This window comes from Carcharodon carcharias, chromosome 25 (assembly GCF_017639515.1).
Source record: "Carcharodon carcharias isolate sCarCar2 chromosome 25, sCarCar2.pri, whole genome shotgun sequence".
Classification (NCBI taxonomy): Eukaryota; Metazoa; Chordata; class Chondrichthyes; order Lamniformes; family Lamnidae; genus Carcharodon; species Carcharodon carcharias.
The window spans coordinates 37,345,644-37,369,777 of record NC_054491.1 but is presented as its reverse complement, the minus strand read 5'-3'; the positions used below and the strand labels follow the sequence as shown (position 1 = coordinate 37,369,777).

At 42.3% G+C, this 24,134-nt stretch overlaps 1 protein-coding gene across 1 annotated transcript in view; it reads left to right on the top strand.

Annotated features, from left to right (window-relative positions):
• LOC121269590 (V-set and immunoglobulin domain-containing protein 10-like 2) overlaps positions 1-24,134 on the top strand; it is a 54,881-nt gene that overhangs the window by 14,869 nt on the left and 15,878 nt on the right. The window contains exons 3-8 of the mRNA XM_041174292.1: positions 2,238-2,516; positions 9,370-9,645; positions 12,029-12,289; positions 13,897-14,154; positions 14,742-15,032; positions 16,127-16,465. Of these exons, the coding sequence (XP_041030226.1) occupies positions 2,238-2,516; positions 9,370-9,645; positions 12,029-12,289; positions 13,897-14,154; positions 14,742-15,032; positions 16,127-16,465 (1,704 nt within the window). The remainder of the gene's footprint in view (positions 1-2,237; positions 2,517-9,369; positions 9,646-12,028; positions 12,290-13,896; positions 14,155-14,741; positions 15,033-16,126; positions 16,466-24,134) is intronic.

Below are 24,134 nucleotides of genomic sequence, written 5' to 3'. Positions count from 1 at the left end.
GTACTGCATAAAAAATGTTTTTCCTTGTGTTGCAGTTGTTTCTTTCATCATTCCCCTTAAATCAGTGTCTTCTGGATTTCATCTCTTCCACCAATGGGCGCATTTCTTCTCTATCTACTCTTGTCCAGACCTCTATTTGTTTTGGACGCTTCTAGTAAATCTCCTCTCAACCTTCTCTTTTCTAAGGAGAAAAGCCCCAGTTTCCCTAATCTATCCTCGTAATTGATGAAGTCCTTCATCCCTGGAACCATTATTAAAAATCTTTCCTGTATCCTCTCTAATGCCTTCACATCCTTCCAAAAGTGTGGTGCCCAAAATCAGGCGCAATACTCCAGTTGAGGCTGAACTAGTATCTTATACTGGTTCATTGTAACTTCCATATTTTGTACTCTAACCCTGAATTTATAAAGTCCAGGGTTAGGTATGATCTTTTAATTACTTTCTCATGCCTTGCCACCTTCAATGATTTGTGCATATGTACCTCAGATCTCTCTCTCTGTTACTGTGGCCCCTTTTAGAATTGTACTTTTAGATTGCATTACCTCTCTTTGTTCTTTCTATCAAAATGTGTCACTTAACACTTCTGTACATTAATTCTAATCTGCCACTTGTCTGCCCATTCCACCAGTCCACAAAGGGGAGGAGTAACATCTTGGGGAATGTGCAAAGGGCACCCCCCTCAAATGCTGTGTCCCGCATAGCTTCCCGCCTTTACAAAAAATCTTTTAAATAACGGCTTGCCCACTCCTGCGAGTGCTACCTGAAGCAAGGTAGGCCTGCCCATGCCAACCATTTTATGATATGAGCAATATTTTACCCAGGTCAATTGACTTTTAACAAGCTCAATTGACCCATAATTATTTATTTAAAAATGGCAGGCTAGCTGCTGATTTCACACCCCCCACCCCACCCACCTACCATATTATGAGGGATAGCTCACGTCCGATGGGTATGGGGGGGGGGAGGGGGGGTGTAAAATCCAGCCTTTGAAGACTATTTCTAGCCTCCTCATAATTCACAATATTTCCAAGCAAATTTTCAAATCGTATCCTGTGCACTCAAGTCTGCGTCATTCACATTATCAAGAAAAGCAGTAGTCCTTGTACCAACCCCAGAGGAACCCCACTATATACACTTCTCCAATCTGAAAGACAATCATTCGCCATTACCACCTGCTTCCCTGACTCAACCAACTTCATATCCGTGCTGCCTCTTATTCCGTGGTCTCAACCTTGTTCACAAGCCTGTTATGTGGCACTTTATCAATGTCTTCTGGAAACCCATGTACACCACGTCAACGGCATTACCCTTAGCAACCCTCCCTGTTACCCCATCAAAAAGTTCAATCAAATTACTTAAACACAATTTGCCTTTAACAAACCTGTGCTGGCTTTCCATAATCAACCTATATTTGTGGATGAGGGTGAGTGTGCATCATTTCAAGACTCCGGAATCACTGTATAGTTAAATAAACATGGTGTGAGTTCATGCGGTAGCCCATTAAGACACTGCTGATTTCCTGACTCCTGTGTTTTATGCTCCTGAGAACATTGCTTGCTTCTACTTTCTTTCAGTCGTCTTCTGACCTTTCTGTGAGAGATTGACATTTTATTGCTGACTGAAGGAGCATAAAGGGCAGGAACAAGCCTCAAAAACTCACTGTAGTTAACAAAAGCAAACTACTGTAGATGCTGGAAATAAAAACAGGAAATGCTGGAAATACTCAGCAGGTCAGGCAGCATCTGTGGAGAGAGAAACAGAGTTAACCTTTAGGTCATTGATTTAATCAGAACTGGCAAAAGTGACAGGTTTTAAAGAAGAACTGAGAGAGGGATAGAGAGAAGGCAGGCAATGAACAAGACTGGTGTGAAGTAGGGGAGGTTAAACAGCATAAAGGATAATGGTGCAAGGCAAAAGGAAATGGTGATGGGACAGACAAATAAATAAAAGATGGGACTACAGGAGGTGTAAATTGCAACAGCAGAATCATTAATGTTGTTTTAAAACACTGGGAGCAGTGGTTGTTGAACTCAATATTGAGCCCTACAAAGTGCCTGACTGACAGATGAGGTCTTACAGTTCCTTGAACTTACATTGAACATCATTGGAACACTGCAACAGGAACAGTGTATGGTGCTTATAGTCAGGCACTGGAGAAGGTTTTTGAAATGAACTTGCAGAGGTGAAAGATATTAGTTCACTCTGTGGAAATAACCATGTTCCTTTTACTTTAACAGTTCCAATTTCCAAACCATCCATTCAGATGAGCCTCTCGGTTCCAATTGAAGGGTCCATGATTTCAATATTGTGTTCTGTGGAGAATGGAACTGGACCCCTGGAGTACATTTGGAACAGGCAGGCAACTGTGTCCAGAAGTCCCGTCAATGTCTCTGAGAGCACAGACAGCCTTCTGAATCTGACCTCAGTAAACAGAAACCACACGGGCTGGTACACCTGCACGGCCAAGAATGAGGTGAATGAAGAGACCAGTGATCGGGTTTGGCTCGATGTCATCTGTGAGTTCCATTAGCTACTCAGACTGAAGACTTTATGAAATTTACAGTGCAAAGCTCATCTGTTGAAATCTGGCTTTGTGCCCAACTAGTTACCTGGTTGCTCTCTACTCTAGAAACAGAAATAACACCTGGTCCTGGGAAAAGCCCCCTTCACTGGCATACAGTGTAATTCATTCCAATTGAGGCCCCTTGATGTCAGTATTGATCAGCTGGCTCTTGTTGGCTTGCTGCTAGTTTTTATTGCTATTGGTCAAGATGAGAGCAGGGTGAGTGTGTGGATTTTATTTAAAACAGAGAGTGGGTGAGTGTGTGGACTCCATTTAAAACAGAGAGTGGGTGAATGTGTGGATTTTATTTAAAACAGAGAGTGGGTGAGTGTGTGGACTCCATTTAAAACAGAGAGTGGGTGAATGTGTGGATTTTATTTAAAACAGAGAGTGGGTGAGCATGTGGATTTTATTTAAAATAGAGAGCGGGTGAGTGTGTGGATTTTATTTAAAACAGAGAGTGGGTGAGTGTGTGGATTTTATTTAAAACAGAGAGTGGGTGAGTGTGTGGATTTTATTTAAAATAGAGAAAGGGTGAGGGTGTGGACTACATTTAAAACAGAGAGTGGGTGAGTGTGTGGACTCCATTTTAAACAGAGAGTGGGTGAGTGTGTGGACTTTATTTAAAACAGAGAGTGGGTGAGCGTGTGGACTTTTTTTAAAACAGAGAGTGGGTGAGCGTGTGGACTCCATTTAAAACAGAGAGTGGGTGAGCGTGTGGACTTCATTTAAAACAGAGAATGGGTGAGTGTGTGGACTTTATTTAAAACAGAGAATGGGTGAGTGTGTGGACTTTATTTAAAACAGAGAGTGGGTGAGTGTGTGGACTCCATTTAAAACAGAGAGTGGGTGAGTGTGTGGACTTTATTTAAAACAGAGAGTGGGTGAGAGTGTGGACTTCATTTAAAACAGAGAGCGGGTGAGTGTGTGGACTTTATTTAAAACAGAGTGGGCGAGTGTGTGGATTTTATTTAAAACAGAGAGTGGGTGAGTGTGTGGATTTTATTTAAAACAGAGAGTGGGCGAGTGTGTAGATTTTATTTAAAACAGAGTGGGTGAGCGTGTGGACTTTCTTTAAAACAGAGAGTGGGTGAGCATGTGGACTTATTTAAAACAGAGAATGGGTGAGTGTGTGGACTTTATTTAAAACAGAGTGAGTGAGCGTGTGGACTTTATTTAAAACAGAGTGTGGGTGAGCGTGTGGACTCTATTTAAAACAGAGAGTGGGTGAGCGTGTGGACTCTATTTAAAACAGAGAGTGGGTGAGTGTGTGGATTTTATTTAAAACAGAGTGGGCGAGTGTGTAGATTTTATTTAAAACAGAGAGTGGGCTAGTGTGTGGATTTTATTTAAAACAGAGAGTGGATGAGCATGTGGACTCCATTTAAAACAGAGAATGGGTGAGTGTGTGGACTTTATTTAAAACAAAGAGCCTTAATTTAAAAAGTGTGGAGAGCAGCTGATTGGTGAGTTGGACTGGTGAGTATTTCTAGCCTTTTGATTAAAATTAAGATCCATAGTTAGTGTTTAGATCTCTATTCTTTATTTTCTCTTTAGTTAAAAACATTTTCTCTTTTGTAAAAACAATTTGTTAAGTATAAAATTGACACTGGTACAAATAATTTAGTTCAATAAAGTGTAAAGAGCAGGGATACTAGAGTAATTAATTAATACATTAAATAAAATAAGATAGTGATAGCAGGACGGGTGTTGTGTTGCTGCTGCAGCATGTGGGTACTGCTGAACACCAAGGTGATCCAGAGAAAACATATCTGTAGTGAATGTTTGCAGCTCGAGGAACTTTGGATCTGAGGTAAGTTGCTGGAGCCTGAGCTACAGACATTGCACCACATCAGGGAGGGGGGAAGTCACCTGGACACTTTGCTCCAGGAGGTGGTTAGATAATTTGAATTTGGTCTGTGATCAGGGACAGGAAGGTGTGACTGCAGGTGAGGCAGGTATGGAGACCCAGGGGGCAGCGTCCAAGAAGTCTCAGCCCCTGCAAGTGTCCAACAGTTATGAGGTTCTTGCAAGCTGTGTGGACGAGAACGGGTACTGCAGGGACAATGAGCGAACTGACTACAGCACTGTGATACAGGGAACCATTTAAGTGGAAATAGGAATGTAGTGGTGGTAGGGGACAGTATAGTTAGGAGGATAGATACTGTTCTCTGCAGACATGAGTGTGAGTCCCGAAGGCTGTGTTGCCTGCCTGTGTTGCCTGCCTGGTGCCAGGGTTAAGGAGATCTCCTCCAGGCTGGAGAGGAGCTTGGAGTGGGTGGGGAGGGATCCAGTTGTCATTGTCCACGTTGTTACCAATGATGTTGATAGGACTCGAAAAGGAGGTTCTGCTGAAAGAATTTGAACAGTTAGGAGTTAAATTAAAAAGCAGAATCTCCAAGGGAATAATCTTGGGATTACTACCTGAACGATGGGAAAACTGGCATAGGGTAAATAAAATGAAGGAGTTAAATGTGTGGCTCAAAGATTGGTGTGGAAGGAATGGGTTTCTGTTCATGGGGCACTGGTACCCAGAAGAAGGGGGCTGTTCCGGTGGCACGGGCTTCACTTGATCCATGCTGGGACTAGTGTCCTGGCAAACCAAATAGCTAGGGCTGTAGAGAGGGTTTTAAACTAAATAGAGGGGGTGGGGGAGGGGGGGTGGTTCTGGAGAGTGGATACGTAGGCTTACAAAACAAAAGCTGCAGGGCAGCTACTTAGGTAATGATACCCAGTGTGTGACAGGAAGGGACAGAGTGTACAAACGTAAAAAGAAACAGCAGCAAATAGGTTCAAAGGGGGAAAAATGGTAAAAAGGCAAAATTAATGGCTCTTATTTAAATGCACACAGTATTCAGAAAAAAGAAATGAATTAATGGCACAAATAGAGGTTATTGGGTATGATCTTATAGCCATTACGGAGACATGGTTACAAGGAGATCAAAGCTGGGAACTAAATATTCAGGGGTATTTGAAAAGACAAACAGGAAGGAAAGGGTGGTGGGGTAGCTTTGTTAGTATGAGATGGAATAAGTACTATAGCAAGGAAAGACCTTTGATCGGAAGATGTGGAATTCATATGGGTGGAGGTAAGAAACAACAAGGGGAAGAAGACACTGGTGGGAGTGGTCTATAGGCCCCCTAACAGTAGCTATGCTATAGGATAGAGAATAAATCAGGAGATAATGAGGGCATGTAAAAAAGGCACTAATCTTCACATAGATTGGGAAAATCAAATTGACAGAGGTAGCCATGAGCAATAATAGAGCGCATTTGGGACAATTTCCTAGAACAATATGTTGTGGATCCAACCAAGGATCAGGCTATTTTGGATCTGGTAATGTGTTATGAAGCAGGTTTAATAAACGATCTCTGAGTAAAAGATCCCCTAGGAAACAGTGATCATAACATGGTGGAATTTAGCATTCAGTTTGAGAGTAAGAAACTTAGTTCATAAACAACTGAGCTAAACTTAAAGAAGGGTAATTACAAAGGATTGAGCACAGAGTTGGCTGGAGTGGGCTGGGAAAGGAGTTTAGCAGAAAAGGCGGTTGATGAATAATGGCAGACATTGAAGAAAATAGTTCATGACTCACAACAAAGATATATCCCAGTGAGGAAGAAGGATTGTAGGAAAGAGCTAAACCAACCATGGTTAACCAGGATGTTAAGGATAGTATCAAAGTGAAAGACAAAACATATAATGTGGCAAAGGTTAGTGGTAATCCAGAGTATTGGAAAGTTTTAAAAACCAACAGAAGGTAATCAAAAAAATAATGAAGAAGGAGAAAATAAACTTTGAGGGTAAACTAGCAAGTAATATAAAAATGGTTAGTAAGAGCTTCTTTAAATATATAAACAGGAAGAGAGAGGCCAAATATAGGCCCCTTAGAGAATGAGGCTGGGGAAATACTAATGGGGAACCAGGAAATGGCAGAGGAGTTGAATAAACACTTTGCATCAGTCTTCATGGTAGAAGACACTAATAGCATTCCAAAAATACTAAATAATCATGGGGGAAAAAGGGAGTTGGAAATAAATACAATAACTATCACTAGAGAAAACGTACTAGGGAAACTAATGAGGCTAAAGGCTGATAAGTCCCCTGGACCTGATGGGTTGCATCCTAGGATATTAAAGGAAGTAGCTACAGAGATAATGGATGTACTGGTAACAATCTTCCAAGAATCCTTAGATTCTGGAAAAGTCCCAGGGGATTGGAAAACTGTCAATATAACACCCTTATTCAAAAAGGGAGGGAGACAAAAAACAGGTAACTATAGGCCAGTTAGCTTAAAATCTGACATTGGGCAAATGTTAGAGTCTATCATAATGTATGTAATAACAGAGCATTTAGAAATGTGTAATATAATCAAGAAGAGTCAGCTTGGCTTCATGAAGGGGAAATCATGCCTGACAAATTTGTTCCAATTCTTTGAGGAAGTAACAAGCAGGATAGGTAAAGGAGAACCAGTAGATGTAATATATTTGGATTTCCAAAAGGCATTCAATAAGGTACCACACATAAAGCTACTTAATAAGATAGGAGCCCATGGTGTTGGGAGTAGTATATTAGCATGGATAGAGGACTGACTAACTGATAGAAGAGAATTGGGATATGGGGGGCATTTTCATGGAAACCTGGAACTAGTGGAGCCCCACAGGTATCAGTGATGGGGCCACAATTATTTACAATATATAGTAATGACTTGGAAGAGGGAAATGAATGTACTATCGCCAAGTTTGCAGATGACACAAAAATAGGTGGGAAGGCAAATGGTGATGATGACACAAAGAGCCTACGGAGGGATATAGACAGGTTAAATGAATGGACAAAAATGTGGCAGATGGAATATAATGTGGGAAAATGTGAGGTTATGCACTTTGGCTGGAAGAATAGAGGAGCTGATTATTACTTAAATGGAGAAAGACTGAAGAAAGCTGCAGCATAGAGGGATTTGGAGATCCTTGTGCATGAATCCCAAAAAGCCAATATACAAGTTCAGCAGGTAATAAGAAAGGCAAATGGAATGCTGGCCTTTTGTTTAAAGGGAATGGAGTATAAAAATAGGGAAGTCTTGCTAAAACTGTACAAGGTGCTATTTATACCACACCTAGAATACTGTGAACAGTTTTGGTCCCCTTATTTAAGGAAAGATATACTGGCATTGGAGGCAGTCCAGAGAAGGTTCACTAGGTTGATCCTGGAGAATGAAAGGATTTTCTAATGAGGAGAGGTTGAGTAGGTTGGGCTTGTAGTCCTTGGAGTTTAGAAGAATGAGAGGCAACCTTATTGAAACATATAAGATTCTTAGGGGGCATGACAGGGTAGATGCTGAGAGGTTGTTTTCCCTTGTGGGTGAGTCTAGGACCAGAGGGCATAATCTCAGAGTAAGGGGTCACCCATTTAAAGCAGTGAGAGGAGGAATTTCTTCTCTCAGTGGGTAGTCAATCTGTGGAATTCTTTGCCGCAGAAAGCTGTAGAGGTTGGCTTGTTAGGTATATTGAAGACGAGATAGACAGATTTTTAATCAGTAAGGGAATCAAGGATTATGGGGAAAAGTGGGAGAGGAGAGTTGAGGATTATCAGATCAGCCACGACCTCATTGAATGGCGGAGTAGACTCGATGGGCCGAATGGCCTACTTCTGCTCCTACATCTTATGGTCTTATAGATGTCAGTTGTGATTTAATGGGTTACACTCCCACCTCTGTGTCAGAGGTGCATGGATTCAATTCCCGCTCAAGAATCTTGTACACAAAATCTAAGCTGATACCCTGGTGCAGTGCTGAAGGAGTCCAGTACTGTTGTATTTGCTGTTCTTTGGGTGAGGAGTCAAACCAAGGCCCTAGCTGCCTATTCTTAGAGGTGTATTCCATGGCATTATTTTAAGGAGAGGAGGAGTTCTCCCTGGTGTCCATGAACAGCCAACATCAATGCAAAAAGATCATTATCTCATTGGTGCTGTGGAACCTGTTTGCAAATTGGCTGGGGTATTTCCCACATTGTAACAGTGACTATAGGGCAAACAGTACCCCATTGGCTGTAAACTGCTTTGGGACACCCTGAGCCCATCCAGAGCAATATGCAAATAAAAGCGTTTTTAACACTATTGGGCCAATTCTACAACCCATGTTTCTTCTGGCAAGGATCAGTGCCAAGTGAATAATTGCCTCTTCGTTGCAGTCAGCCTTGTTATCATTAACCAATATTGATCAATGACGTTGAATCCAAAAGTACATAAGAACATAAGAAATTGGAGCAGGAATCAGCCAGACATTCGAGCCTGCTCTACCATTCAATGAGATCATGGCTGATCCAAAAACATCCATTGATGTTCTTAATATGTAGAAATCTATCAATCCTAGTCTTGAACATACTCAGCGAATGAGCCTTCACAGTCCTCTGGATAAGAGAATTCCAAAGATTCACCACCCTCTGACTGGAGAAATTCCTCCTCATTTCAGTCTTAAATGGTCTGCCCCTTAGTCTGAGACGGTTGTTCTCTGATTCTAGACCCCACCCCCCCTCAGCTAGGGGAAACATCCTTCCTGCATCTACCCTGTTGACCCCTGTAAGAACTTTGTATGTTTGAATGAGATCACCTCTCATTCTTCTAAACTCCAGAAAATTAAGGCCCGGTCCATTTAATCTTAGGACAATTCCTCCATCATAGGAATTAGTCTTGTGAACCTTCATTGCACTCCCTTTATGACAAGGATTGTACAGCTGTGTGCAAGCACAATTATGGCATTTAGCAAGATATAGTCTCTAAAGTGAAGTTGGTCTGCGCTTTATTTTTCCAGATGGTCCTGATCAGCCAGCCATCAATGTCACTCCTTACGCTCTCAACTCTGTCGGCTATTCAGCCATTGAGCAGGACACCATCTCCATGACCTGTTCAGCCTCTTCCAATCCGCCCAGCCAGTACATTTGGTTCCACAATAACTCTCAGATCTACGCTGGGCAGCAGTTTGTCATTGAGCGAATTTCCCGAAGTCAGACGGGAACCTACATGTGCCTTGCTCACAATACATTTCTCAACGCTAGGACCAAGACTGCCATCGTACTCACTGTCTACTGTGAGTAGATTTTAATCTCCAATCGTTTGGCTTCAATAAACTTTTTGTTTTTCTCAGTTGTTTTCCTGCCTTTGGCTTTTTTGCCATTAACTCCAATATTTCTTGGCAAAGTTACAGATTGTAGATGATCTTCAGAGTTTTAAAAAATCTTTAGGGTGAGGTTAATAAACATTTGTTTTTTAAGGTTCTCTCAGTGTATTGTTGTAATGTCCTATACTAATCCGTCACACAACTAGGAAACTGTAGAAACAGTTGACACAATCAGGATAATCTTCCTTGAATTCTAAGTACAATCCAGGGAAATTTCAGCTTTTGGCTGTAATTACAATTATAGCTTTTAAGTGTTTTGCAGAAAAATTGTGGTGTTTTTCATATTTTTTTCAACCAATTATCTATCAGCCAAACTCTACCTAAGATCATTCTCCAGCATGAAGTAATGCAATACTGTGCTCAAAATGTATGGGTGATAGAGCCTGAAATCAAATGCACAGGACAGGATGAATGGAAGATACCGTCTGTTGTAACCTTCTGCCAACACCTTGGCTAAGATCAGCCACAGTAGCTCACATTAGGATCTGCTGCAGAAGAGGTGTTGCCCAAGGTGTAGGATTGCTAACTGTTGTTAAATATATTCCTGAAGGTTTCATCTCATGACTTTCCCCCATATTCCAGCCATTAGTCAGCCAATACATCCATCCTTGTGACGCATTGCCTTCCTATGCCAGTCGGAAAGCTAAAAGACTCATAACTCAATTGTATGATGCTTGACTGCCAGCCAAACTTCCTTCCCCCACCATACACCCCCTCCCCTGACCTGCCCCCGCTCCCCATTTTCAATATTTTTATATTTGGTGAAGAGAAATGTTCAAAGAAAATGACAAAACAAAATAATTTTTTTTTTTATGTCCTGATGATTTTTCTCCAGGGTTGCACACAGCAGCGTCCTGGAGATTGATCTTCAATGCCTGGAGACTCTAGGTCAATCTTGGAGGGTTGGCAACCCTACCATGAAGCCTGATATAAGGTGACAAGAGGAGTCTATATACTCCTCTTAACTTTTTCCCAAAAATGTACAGACCTAGGAAAACGAGCAAGGTTTTCTGGTACTGCCAGTGATGGGCATGGTCCCCCTGCAATGATGCCCATGGTTGGCAAGGCCAGAAAATCCTGGCCAATGAGTCTGAGTCGGGTTATCATCTGTCTATCCACATCTCCAACAAGCTGAGTCTAACCACATGTAATCTTTTGAGGTATTTAAAGACTGGCTTAATACATTCAAACGAATAAAATATTTGAATCCTAAATGGCATAAAATTTGCATCATCTGGTGGTATCTAGATCACTCTCCCATGTTGCTCTTGTGGCGATAAGCTTTGCAGGCTAGCCATGTTCACCTTTGCCCCATTATTCACCTCCCTAGACCGTTTGGACAGCTGGATTCCTGGACAATGTTTTTCCCACTAAGCGCCTCAGCTTCAGATGTTGCAGGAACAGGTTATTGATCCCAATGAGGTAAAGGATGTCCCGGCAAGTTAAAGGAATTGCAGAGTATGTATCTGCATTCTTCATAATCTTGAATGTTCAGAGGATATTAGGAAGAACTATCTTACTTGAAGACTGATAAATGTTCTGAATAAGCAGCCAGGTGTGGAATTGGAGGCACAAACATGTGTCCTGCCTCTTTTACCTCCTTTTAGGAGAATACTAGGGATGAGTTTCAATGGGATTTCTTGTCCAGGGCTTTTCGTCACTATATTCTTCAAAAGCATTGCCTCTCTCCATTTTCCCAATTCATCACCTCAGAAAACCTACTTCACCACACCTTGAAATAGAAATCAACATTTTCCTTGAAAGTGATAGATTCAATTCAAAATACCAACAGCCTGACTCACTTTTAAGTGTTGAAATTTATCCTTTGGCATTGCTCATGGTAAGTCAGAAGCTCTGCAGTTTCCCAAAGGTGGAGGCATTGTAGAATGTAAGGTGCAATTAATGTTTTAAATGTTTTAACCTGCCCCTTTACACATCACTGGATCTAATTTAGCAGATGCTTGAGGCCAATTAGAGTTTAATTGCTGCGTGTAAGGAAAGTTTGCAGATTGCTGGGTGTTTGTAGATTATTGCCTCCAGGTTCACCTGCAAATTTCTCTCAACAACGGCAATTACCTCCAATTCCCACATTCCTTGCTTCCCCCTTGAACTCTTCACGTTGACCAGGTGTTGCTCCGTGATCCTCTTTGTTGGAAACAGGTTGTCCTCTGGCTAATTGTAAATGGGAAGAGGCAGCTGAAAGAGTGAAGGTAGGACCCAGGTTCAGGTTTGTTCTCCACATTACCTCATATGCTGTGTTACTGACCTTTGTAGTCCTTCATGCCATGTATAGATCTGCCTGCCGGGATGCCCATCTGCACCGTGCTATCTGTTAATGATAATCGGGATATAGCTTTGTGGTGCTCTTGGGAAGGTGGAGACCCGCCAGCGACTCTCCAGTGGGTTAATACAGCAAGAGATGGCATTGACGTCGAGAGAAAATCCAGTATTTCAGCAGTAAAGCCAGGACGGGAGACCTCAAACAACAGTACCTATTCCTGCCGAGCCTCTCACCCAGTTTTGAAGGCAGACTGGTCCTGCAGAGCCACTGCATGTGAGTATAACTAATTACTAACTGTTGGTCTGGGTCGAATATGCTCATTGCTCTTTTCTCCCAGTCCACCTCCGATTCTCTTCCCCTTCTCTGGAATGTGCTGACTATTAGCTTGTTGAAAGTGTTGCGGTTGAGTTTGATCCTGACCTCAGTCAATGTGCACTTGCCAGTCAAAATCTCTGCCTTTGGGTGAGGATTGGGAGCCCTATCTGATTTTCACTTATCCAGCACCTTGTCATTCTTAAAAGTCCATTGCCCGTTCTCAGTAATAGTGCTGAGCTTTCCAGGTCTGCACCAATATTATGAAAAATATCATTAGCCCCCAAAAGCAACCACCTGTCCCTGGTAAGCTCCAACATGCAGATGGACATATCATGAAAATGTAGGAGTAGCTCCTACTGTGCATGTAATAAAACTTTTGGATTCTTTTTTGTAACAATGAGTCAAATCCTGCTGGAGCAGTGCATCTGGCTGTGAGGGCTATTGGTTAGATTTTATCCTGCACACTTCAGTTCCATTAATTTTGTACCATAACTTACAGGAAGTGTGAGTTGGTAATGAAGTCAATGGGGCATCTGGAATTTGATTTACCTGTGGGACCAGCACTGTATCTCCTTAACAGTTACGGTTTAACCTGTGAGATTAGAGGATTGAGAAAGAAACAAGGAAAGCAGAGAAGGAAGATAAATTAGAGTTAAATCAGGGACAGAAAGAAAAGCAGTGAGATAAAAGAAAGATTGATTAAGAGGGAGAAAGAAAACAGACGCAAAGGCAAAGTTAGAAAAATGTAAAAAAGTTTTATATTAAAATTTTACCAATCTCTAACAGCAAGTGACTAATTGCATGCATGAGACTCAACAATTTAAATTGTTCTCTTCCTGGGCATGAGAGGTTGATTTACATTACATTATTACTTCAATATTACTTCAAGGTTGTTAAGTCTGAGAGCTAAATTCCCATGGTGAGTTTCTGGGCAGTCATCGAACAATCCAGCCAGCTATTAAAATAATGGGAAGGTCGAGAGGGAAATGCTGTTTGTGTGAAGGTAATGGTGGTACAGTGTAAATCAATCAGCAAGTTCTGGAGATTTGCAATTTATGATGTACCTCTTAATACCCGGATAATTCTGGATAATTTACACATTAATAACTCGCTGATATTTTTCAGGAGAATTTGGCCCAAAAATGGATTGAATGAAAACAAAAATGATAAGTTTATGCTTTCTTTCTTAGGATTTTTTTGACATTCAATTCTCAAACAACCTTTTCATCAGAAAATTCCAACTCGTAAAGGACAAAATGAGCAATGGAAATGATATATAATTGTTGTTGACATCTTTTGCTGGGGTGGGTGACAAGGCAAGATTGTCATTAGGAATTTAGAATGTGTCTTGAAACACACTTAATTTAGACATAAGCCCCTCATAAAATGGAGAAATGGTTATAAAGAAGGTCCTACTTTTGGATTCAGATGACCTCAAACTGGAAATTGGGGTTTATGTCATTTTTTGGATTCACTTCTCAATCGAGTTTACTTTCTTGCTCTCCCTTTGATCCAAATGATTTTTCTACAACTTACTTTGTTTTAAAGTTCTTTTATGTTTTCAGTGTTGCCTGAAGGGAAGCCCAAATGTTCGGCCACTGCCGTGAAAAGTTTGGAATACACCATGCTATCGTGCAGTTGGGAAGGAGGCCTACCCCAGGCTTCCCTGCAGTGGAAGAATTGGAGAGGCAATTTCCTGGGTAAAGCTGAACGGTCCATCAGCAATCAGGTGCTAAAGTCTAGTCCAACATACAGTGGCAAGGAATTTATCTGTCAAGCAACACATCCTTTGACCAGGAGCAGGGCATGCAGTATCCAACTAGGTACTGAATCTCCCAGAAGAATCTTTATTTTAAAATATTAATCCTCCGCCATCCATCCTGAACTCAACACTTCTATAATTATGTAGAAGCTTCATTATTCTTTGGTTATCATCTTGCTCTTAGAGCTTTAGTTAAAGATATTCCCTTGCAATATGTACTGAGGCAAGCAACTAACGTGGTTTTGGGTATCTAGGATCTAAATTAGGAGGAACGATTAAGGAAATTGGCACAAAAGCAAAATACTGCAGAGGTCAGAAATCTGAAATAAAAACAGAACATGCTGGAAATACTCAACAGGCAGCGACTATGGAGAGAAAGAGGTAATGTTTCAGGTCTTCAGCGATACTGAATGACTTGCTGAGTATATCCAGCATTTTCTATTTTTATTAAGGATGTTGAGCTTTTTTGCTGTTTTAAAAAAAGAGATTTTGAGGTGACCTAATTGAGGCTGTCAGTGTTGTAAAGGGATTGGCAGACTTCAAACTGTTCACTATGATGAAAGGTTTAGAAACCAGAAGTGATTAGATTCTATGAAATGATGTAAGAATGTTATGTGAAAGTTATAACCCTGTGTATTCCGGTTTCAGAGGCTCCTGATCTTCTTACCTCGAGAAATGCCTTGACAGTGTTTGAAGGGACTGATGTCCATCTGACCTGCATCCTTAAAGCTGCTTATCCTTCCTCGGAGATCGTCTGGCATAATAATAGGAATGAAAGCGTCTGGCTCATGCCCAGAAAGTACCTCCTGCACCAGGAGACTTTCTGGTCAAACCTCACCATTCGAGAAACAGATGGAGACCGTGACAATGGAACCTATTGGTGCACAGCAAGCAATGTGGTGGGGAGTTCCACCCTCAGCATCCAGCTCCACGTGAATAGTGAGGGAACCTCTAATTAGCGATTGTAATAGTGAGAGTTTGTGTTTGCATTGTGCAGCTCTTTGGCTACTCCTTTCTGTGTGTTTGTGTGTGCATGTGCATGTGTTCCAGTGTAAGTCTTTAGGTGTGCTTGTGTAAGTGTGTGTGTATAAATGTTTGTGTGCATTGTGTGTATCTGTGTATTTGTGCATGTATAACATTTACCATTATGCATACTATAACACACACCACACACACTGTGGCACATGCTACACACAGCATGACATTTACCACACATCCATCACCTGGGTTATCTGAGATTGATGCTCTTGTACTTTTTATTTCTTAACTAAGAAAGTCTTAGATCTACCTTTAAATTTGCTTACAGTAAACCTGCTCCCACCAACCATCCACCCACACCCACCCGTCTCCTCAGTGGGATTGGTTGTCTAAGGGTCAGGATGGAGATTAGTAGATTCTTGTTATGTAAATTCAATGCATTGGGATTGAGAACCTATCTCCATCATATATCCCATTCTTGGGCTGTGTCATATCCTGTTTATATCCCACGCTCTCTATTTTTTTAAAGCTCATTCATGGGATGTGGGCGTCGCTGGCTAGGCCAGCATTTATTGCCCATTCCTAATTACCCTCGAGAAGGTGATGGTGAGCCATCTTCCTGAACACAACTGAGTGGCTTACACAGGCAGTTGAATGTCAATGATATTGCTGTGGGTCTGAAGCCATATATAGGTCAGACCATTTAAAGACTGCAGATTTCCTTCCCTAAAGGGCATTATTTATGACAATCCAGCTTCAGGGTCACCATTACTGCTGTTAGCCTTTTAATTCCTTATTTTCACTTAATTAACTGAATCTAAATACCTCAGCTGTAATGGTGCAGTTTGAACTTATATTCTATGATCATTCGTCCAGCCCTCTGGATTACAAGTCCAATGCATAACCATCCTGCTACCAAATCCTATTGTATTAATGGCTCCATATGTGTTCCTTCTCTCCCAGTTTCACCTAAGTGGTTTCCAGAATGAAGCTGCTTGATGGCTCTACATTCTGTTCTCTTGCTAATAATGTGTGTTCCTCCCTATTCTTCATAGAATACCCCACGCCCCCGAATGTGACCATCAGCAAGCTCCTGTACGGCCGCCAGAGAACGGAGGTGGTCCTGGAATGGATGACTCGTGGCTCCGGTGATTTAACAGGTTTCATGATACAGAGGAGGCCTGCAAGACGATCCATTAGGATTCGTGGTAGAACCAAGCTGGAGGAGTCCATCACCAACCCATATACCCCCTGGCATATTGTCGCTAGTGCCATTGACCCTGCCATCAGAGGTCACAAGCTGGGGGGCATGGACCCCAGTGTCTTATATGCTTTCCGTATTTTGGCTGTCAATCACAAGACGAAAGGGTATCCTTCAGAAGTTAAAACTCCAGGTAGGGTATGAATTGTTTCAGAAGAATTTAAAATGATTTCCCAGGAGCTGCAGCCATCTTTTTCCCATTACTTTCTATTTGGTATTTTTTGAGATGTGGATGACACTGGTGAGGCACATTTACTGCTCAACTCTAAGCAGATGGTGGATCTCTTTTCTTTTCCCAAAAATATACTTTATTCATAAAATATATAAAAGTACATTACTGACTATTTTGACATGAACATTACAGAAAGTGAAATGAAATTCAACTTGTCTCCATTCAGCATGTTCTGCTTTGAGGTGCCTCAATACAATTATAATGCTGTTGATATTTAAGAGCATAGAAACATAGGAGTAGGCCATTCAGCCCATCGAATGCTCCGCCATTCAAACAGATCATGGCTGAACACCTGCCTCTACTTCATTTTTCTCCACTGTCCCCATACCCCTTGATGTCATTAGGTATCCAGAAATCTATCGATTTCTGTCTTGACCATGATCAATGATTGAGCTTCCACAGCCCTCTGGGATAGAGAAGTCCAAAGATTCGTCACTCTGAGTCAAGAAATTCCTCCTCATCTCAGTGTTAAATGGCTTACGCCTTATTCTGAGATTGAGTCCCCGGATTCTAGACTCACCAGCCCAGGGAAACATCCTATCCACATCCACCCTGTCACGCTCTGTAAGAATTTTGTAAGTTTCAATGAGATCACCTCTAATTCTTTGAAACTCTAGAGAATACAGGCCCAGTTTCCTCAATCTCTCTTCATAAGACAATTCAGATTGAAGATTACAGAACGTGCAATAGAATTCAACTTTCCACCATGGGGCATGCTCCACTCTGAGGTGCCTTAATACAATTTCAGTACCCTATATTCGATTGAATATCTTCAATATTCAACATTGTCAGGCAGACAGCTGAAGGGCTCCACGCAGTTTCTAGCCCCTCAAGTGCACTTTGGCTGAAAGGCCTTAGATGGTGACCTTTCCCCATTGTGTCTCTGTGGTGAATGCCCTAAGTTTTAGTCTGCCCCTCGGCACGTAGTCCTGGACCTTAGAATGTGCCAGTCTGCCACTCTCGGTCGAGGACAACTCTTTGCACTGGAAGACTAACAAGTTTTGGGTAAAATAGATTGCCTTTCACTGAGTTGATGGTCCTCCAGCCACAGTTGATGTTTACCTCGGTTTCCCTGGGAACAGTCCATAGAGCACAGAATCCTACACCACAGAGTTGCTCAGGATGAACCTCAACAGAAACCAGACCTTCTTTGCAAAGACACATTCCAGAAGAAGATGGACAACTGTCTCTTCCCCACCCTAGCACCTCGAGGGTAACGTGCCGAGGGGCTGAGACTCTGGTGTGTAGGAAGGATCTAATGGGGAGGGCCTTTCTCATCATCAGCCAAGGTACTGGGTGCTTGTTTGAAAGTTCTGATGATGAGCTATTCTGCCAAATGACTTTGACAGTCTGCTCAGGGTACGATCTGATAGGATTTATCACCTCCTTTTCCTGCAGGCCCTTGAAGGCATTATGTGTGGACTTTGAATCTTCTCTAGTGATTGCTTCTACAATGGTTTGGTGGGCATTGAAGAGGAAATTAATAGCCAACATATAGGTCAAACCAGGCAGAGGGTTGGGAGTCTCCCTTCCCTGAAGGACATTAGGTTTTCGACAATCTGGCGGCCTTTTCTGGTCTTTTCACATGTTACAAATTACCGGATGATTTTAATTCAACTCACAATGAATGTATATACGCACATATGAATTAGGAGCAAGAGTAGGCCACTTGGCCCCTCAAACCTGCTCCGCCATTCAATTAGCTCACGGCTGATCTGATTTTAACCTCATATTCCCACCTACTTCCGCTGACCTTTCACCCCCTTGCTTATCAAGACTCTATCTACCTCCGCCTTAAAGATATTCAAGGACTCTGCCTCAACCACCTTTTGAGGAAGAGAGTTCCAAAGCCTCTCAACCCTCTGAGAGAAATGTTTTTTCCTCATCTCTGTCCTAAATGGGCGGCCTCATATTTTTAAACAGTGATCCCGAGTTCTAGATTCTCCCACTAGGCGAAATATCCTTTCCACATTCACCTGGTCAAGTCCCCTCAGGATCTTATATGTTTCAATCAAATCTCCCCTTACTCCTCTAAACTCCAGCGGATACAAGCCCAGCCTGTCCAACCTGTCCTCACAAGACAACCCGCCCATTCCAGCTATTAATCTAGTAAACCTTCTCTGAACTTCTTGTAATGCATATATATCTTTTCTTAAATAATGAGACTAGTACGGTACACTTATCATTGAAGCACCTGGGTTCCTCGTCCAGAGCTGTAACTACTGTAACAATCATTAAAAAAAGCCTAATAAGTTCACTTCAAGATGATCCAAGGTAACTCAGATAGGAATGATGTTGTGGTGGGTGTGGGTAGGGGAATGGATATTTTCTAATCTAAACCCCACAGGTCCAAACACAGAAGAGGAAAGCCCAGACTCTGGGTCTGGAGGCAGCTTCTCAGCTGTTCTATTGAGGGAGTTGTGCGGCTGTGGAGCGTAGAATCTTGGCTTTGAGAGTATTCGTGCAGGGAAGCAGACAGATAAATGCTGGGAGTGGGTAGCAGAGCTCATATATCTTCACCATTGATATTCTTCTCCTTTTAAATCATATTTAAAAGCACAAACTAAAATCTCCTCAAAACCCTCACAGTCGCTTACTGGGTAAAGGGAGCATCTTACTGTGGGATTGAACACTCCAACAAGTAGGCCACAGGGCCAACCCCCAGTCTCTGTAGGGTTAGCCTATCTCAGTCATAGCGAATGGGAGCAGAGTGACTATTGGTTTCAGCATCCTGTGGTTAGATAATGAGAAAAATGAGCCAAGGTTCCTGTGCCTGGCCACATTCCGGTAATCCCTGTGGGGTGTGTGGATATTGTGTAGATAGTACTGAGCTTTCCAGTGACACATCCCATCGTGAAATAGCTTGGTGACAATAAACATCAATTGTCAGCCGAGAGAAAGGTCACATTGGCAAAGTACTGGGGCGTGCCCAATATCCATGGAGGAGCCACATCCCAGGAAATGGAGGAAAGGGGAAACAGCCAAAGAACTCCTCAATATATGCTTCATCCAGCAAGTGCCCGATCAATCAGATCACTTAGCAGGGCCAGCACACCCAGTGTATGCAACACCCACTCAGCCATCTCAGGGATGGTATAAAATGGGACACATAAGAAAATAAAAGTATAAGAAATAGGAACAGGAGTAGGACATTTGGCCCTTCAAACCAGCCCCCCTATTCAGCTTGATCATGGCTGATCTGATTGTGGCCTTAACTTCACTTTCCTGCCGGCCTCCCAAAACCCTTGACCCCTTGTAAAAATTCTGTCTAACTCAGCCTTGAACATATTCAAGGGCCCAACCTCCACTGCTCTCTGGGGAAGAGAATTTCAAAGATTACCCACCCTCTGGGAGAAGAAATTCCTCCTCATCTCCAACTTACAAAATAAGAAAACTAGGCAGTGTGTAATGGATGGGTGTATAATGGACAGGGTGTTTAACAGGAAGGTGTAAAACAGGTGGGTGTGTAATGAGTGGGTATATGACAAGCTAGGTGTGTAATGGCGAGTGGTAATGGGGGGGTCTATAATAGGCGGGGTGTGTTACAGATAGGGTATGTAATGGAAGAGTGTGTAATGGGCGGTAGTATAAGGGGAGAGCTTATAATAATGTGATGTTGTGTCGGTATAGAGGGTGTGTAATAGATGTGGTGTATAATGTGCTGATGTGTAATGGTGGGTGTAATACTGGCAGGTATATAATGATAGAGTGTACAACAGAAGACTGTGGTAATGGCTGCAGTGTATAATGGGTGGGTATATATCGCAAGGGTTTATAAAGGTTGAGATGTGTAATAGGTGTGGTTTGTAATGGGCAGGGTGTGTAATGGGCAGGTATATAATGTGTGGGTGTGTAACAGGAATGTGTGTAATTGGCTGGGTGTGTAATGGGCGAGGTGTGTAACAGGCAGTTATGTAATGGGCAGGCATGTAACAGGTGGGTGTATAACCAGCAGGGTGTATAACAGGTGATTATGGAATGGCTGGATATATAAAGGGTGGCTGTATTTAATGGGTAGGCTATATATCGGGTGAGGTGTGTATTGTAGATGTATAATAGGTGAATGTATAACAGGTGGGATGTGTGATGGTACAGGTGTAGACTATTTATCTCCTTGTACCTGTTGCACCATTCAATAAGTAGATCATGGCTGATCTACAGCTCAACCCCATATACCCAGCATTGCCCCATATCCCTTAGAAGTTTGTTAATCAAATATATTATCAGTCTCAGAGGTAAAATTAATAATTGATCCAGCATCATTTAATGTTTGCAGAAAAAGGTTCCAAACTCCTACCATCCTTTGTTCATTTAAGAGAAAGTAGGGTAAGTACATGAGGGAGAAAGGACTAAAGGGATATGATGATAGAGTTGATAGGTTGAGATAAAGTAGGGTGGGAGGAGGCTCACGCAAAGCATAATTATTAGCATAGAGCAGCTGGGCTGAATGGCCTGTTCCTGTGCTGTCACTATGGGTAGTACTGAGGGCAGATGGAGCATACTGGTGAGAGTCACTCCCTTTAGAAGAAGAGAGTAGGATAGGAAAACATTGGCAGAAAAACTTCAAAGGGTTTACATAAGGGTAAAGAGAAATTGTTTCCAGTGGCTGAAAGGAACAGATTTAAAGTGATTGGCTAAAGGACCAGAGGTGACATGAGGAAAAACTATTTTAGGCAAGTTTAGGATTTAGAATGTGCTGTCTGATAGAGCAGTAGAAACAGATTCAATGGTAACTTTCAAAACAAAATTGGATAAATACTTGAAGGAGAAATAATTGCAAGGATATGGTGAACAAATGGCAGAGTGGGACTGACTAGGTTGCTCTTAGAGAGAGCTGGTGCAAACCCAAATGGGCTGAAAGGCCTCCTTCTGGGCTGTTCTATGGTTCTATCCAATCCAGCATCTTCCCACAGAGGCTGCATTGGATAGTGAGGCAGTTTATTGGATCGATCCAAAGCAACAGAGAATTTCTGAGGGGAACCCAGAAGTTGTTGCAAATTCTGGGTCTGCAAAGCAATGAATCCCAAAGGAACTGTTGTCATTCTTAACTGATCCATTTGGTACCTAGTTGGAGGCCTCTTCATTCTCCAAAACGCTAAACATTCTATTTGTTTATTTTGCTTTGTGTGATAGAGTTTGCTGTGCTCACTTAAATTTTTTTAAGAAAGGGCCCACTTGTTACACTTAGGCCCGCGGATAAAGGACAATTGCATTTGGTGGATCTGTCACTGTACTGTATGTGATCTGGCACTCTGATCTAACCCCTTTTCATTCCAGTTTACAGCTGACCATTGGACTGCCTGTTCCCAGCGGAAGGGATGGATTCCAGTGTCGTGCCTCTTCCCATTTACAGTTGGTTTCCTAAATTATAACTGCTGTAGCCCATTTGATAACCTGTTTCCTGCAACCAGCATGTTAAAAAACTCATTGCAGAGGAGAGTTCATGGACTAAACAGGAAAAGGAGGATTATAAAGCGGATGTAGGCAAAGGGTGGACCATTAAGTAGGCATTTGCTGTTGAAGAGCTAATGATTTCCAATGGCTCAATGGGCTGAATGGCCTCTTTCTGTGCTGCAATTTATTTGATTCAAGAATCAGAAAATTATTTTTTAATGAGCTATAATTTTCATGTTGGTTCTACTGAATTTTGATTGTCTCCCATTGAAATCTCATCGTTATAAACTGTCTCAGTGCAAACCTCCTCAAAAGACTAACATGGTCTCTGGACTGGATAAAAACCCCAAATCGTTTGGAGAGAAGACACACAACTGTATTAAGATGGACTCTTGATAGACTCAGTTTACTTCATGTACCTTGGAATTTATAGTAATGAGCACTGACTCCACAAAAATGATGACTTAAATCTTACTTTGTATGTTTTCTAAGAATAGTGCTGTTTGAAGGCTGGTTTTAAATAGAATAGGCTAGGAATGAGAGATTCAGGTCTATAGCTTGCTGAGAATTGTATTTTTCTTCAAATGTTGCTGTTGTTAAGCCGCTGGAGTCTGTGTGAAATGCAAGGCTGAGATTTAACAACCAAATGAGTGTCGGGTTGAGTTTGGGAAAGACGATTAAAAATCTGAAACCTGATCCCTCTCCTCCTCCGACACCCGTGTTCCCATGTTTAGTGGAGGTGGATCAAGAGGCCGGCAGCAAACCTTCTCCCAGGAGGCTGGTTGGGAATTTAAATATTTTAAAAGGGTGGCAGTCTTTGATTTAACTGGATTTTAAAATGTGAAACTGGGCTGGAGGAAAGCCAACAGCTGAAGGGAGGTGAGGACAGCTTTGAGGAGAAGGGCCTTTACAGCACTTCTTATGGTCCAGGAGAAGCAAGGAGAACTTCTCCTGGCCATCCAAGCTCTCACACATTAGAAACCACACCCCCCCCACCTCGTACCCCAGAGTTAGGGAACTGCCCTGCCCAGGTCATGGATTGGATCCCTTGGGATCAGGACCCCTGCTGGTGTCAGAACCAAATCCCTTTCTGGGATTGAATTCTATCCCCACCACACCCGGGGGTTAGGGATTGAGCCTCACTTCCCTGTTCTCCTGCCCTCCCCCTGCCCTCCCTCCACCCCCCACCCCCTACCCCCTACCCCGCCCTCCACCCCCCAACCCCTACCCCCTACCCCGCCCAAACCTAGGGCTGTGAAGGAGACCTATCTACTCCTGCAGCCTGCTGCAGAGTCCTCCTTGCCTGACTGGAAGCCAAGTCTGTGAATCGGGCTGGTTTCCAGGAGGTGATCTGTCAATGAGAAGAGCTACAGGCTACAGAATTCCCATCTGAAATTCTGCCCCCTGTCTACGTAATCCACCCCTGTTAATATGTAGGCCGCTGTGTGTGAAATATCACTCTGATGAATTAGTAATGAGTTCTTAGAAAAAAGAGGACGACACTGTGCTATCCATCAGGGGTCACATCAAAGGCTTCTGGGACCAGACTTTTCACCTGAGACTGATTCAATCTATTTCAGAGGGCGAAGATGGGAACTCTCTCTCTCTGATGCAAGATCAAGTGCTCAATGTTTAATATATGAATATAAGGTGATAAGATGATGGGTTCAAACCTAGTCCAGCTCAAGCTGATGAGAATCTTTTTGTTAACAAAGAAAAGTCTAGGATAGAATGAGTTATGTGGCTCACGGAAACTTGCCTTTCAAGTATCCCAATCCTCTGGTATCCAAACTGGCTAATATATTAACTGGCTAATACCTTAACTGGCTAGCACACTAACCCTTGGCTGATATCCAATATGCCAACTAGCTAATACATATATCAGGTACCCTAATCATACAGCACCCTAACTGGCTAGTATTCTAACACTCTCTTACCCTAACTACCTGGTATCTTTAACCCTCAGATACCCTAACCATTAGGTATCCTAACCAGTTAATAACCTGACATTCAGGTACCCTAATTGGACGATACCCTAACTCACTTGCAACCTTACCTTCATTCTCTGACACTACTTTCCTATCATAATAGTCATCTGCATTTTTAACAGTCCAATGTTGTATCCCATTTCCTCACTCGGCAGATAATTCCAAATATTTATCCCCAGGTAAGGAAA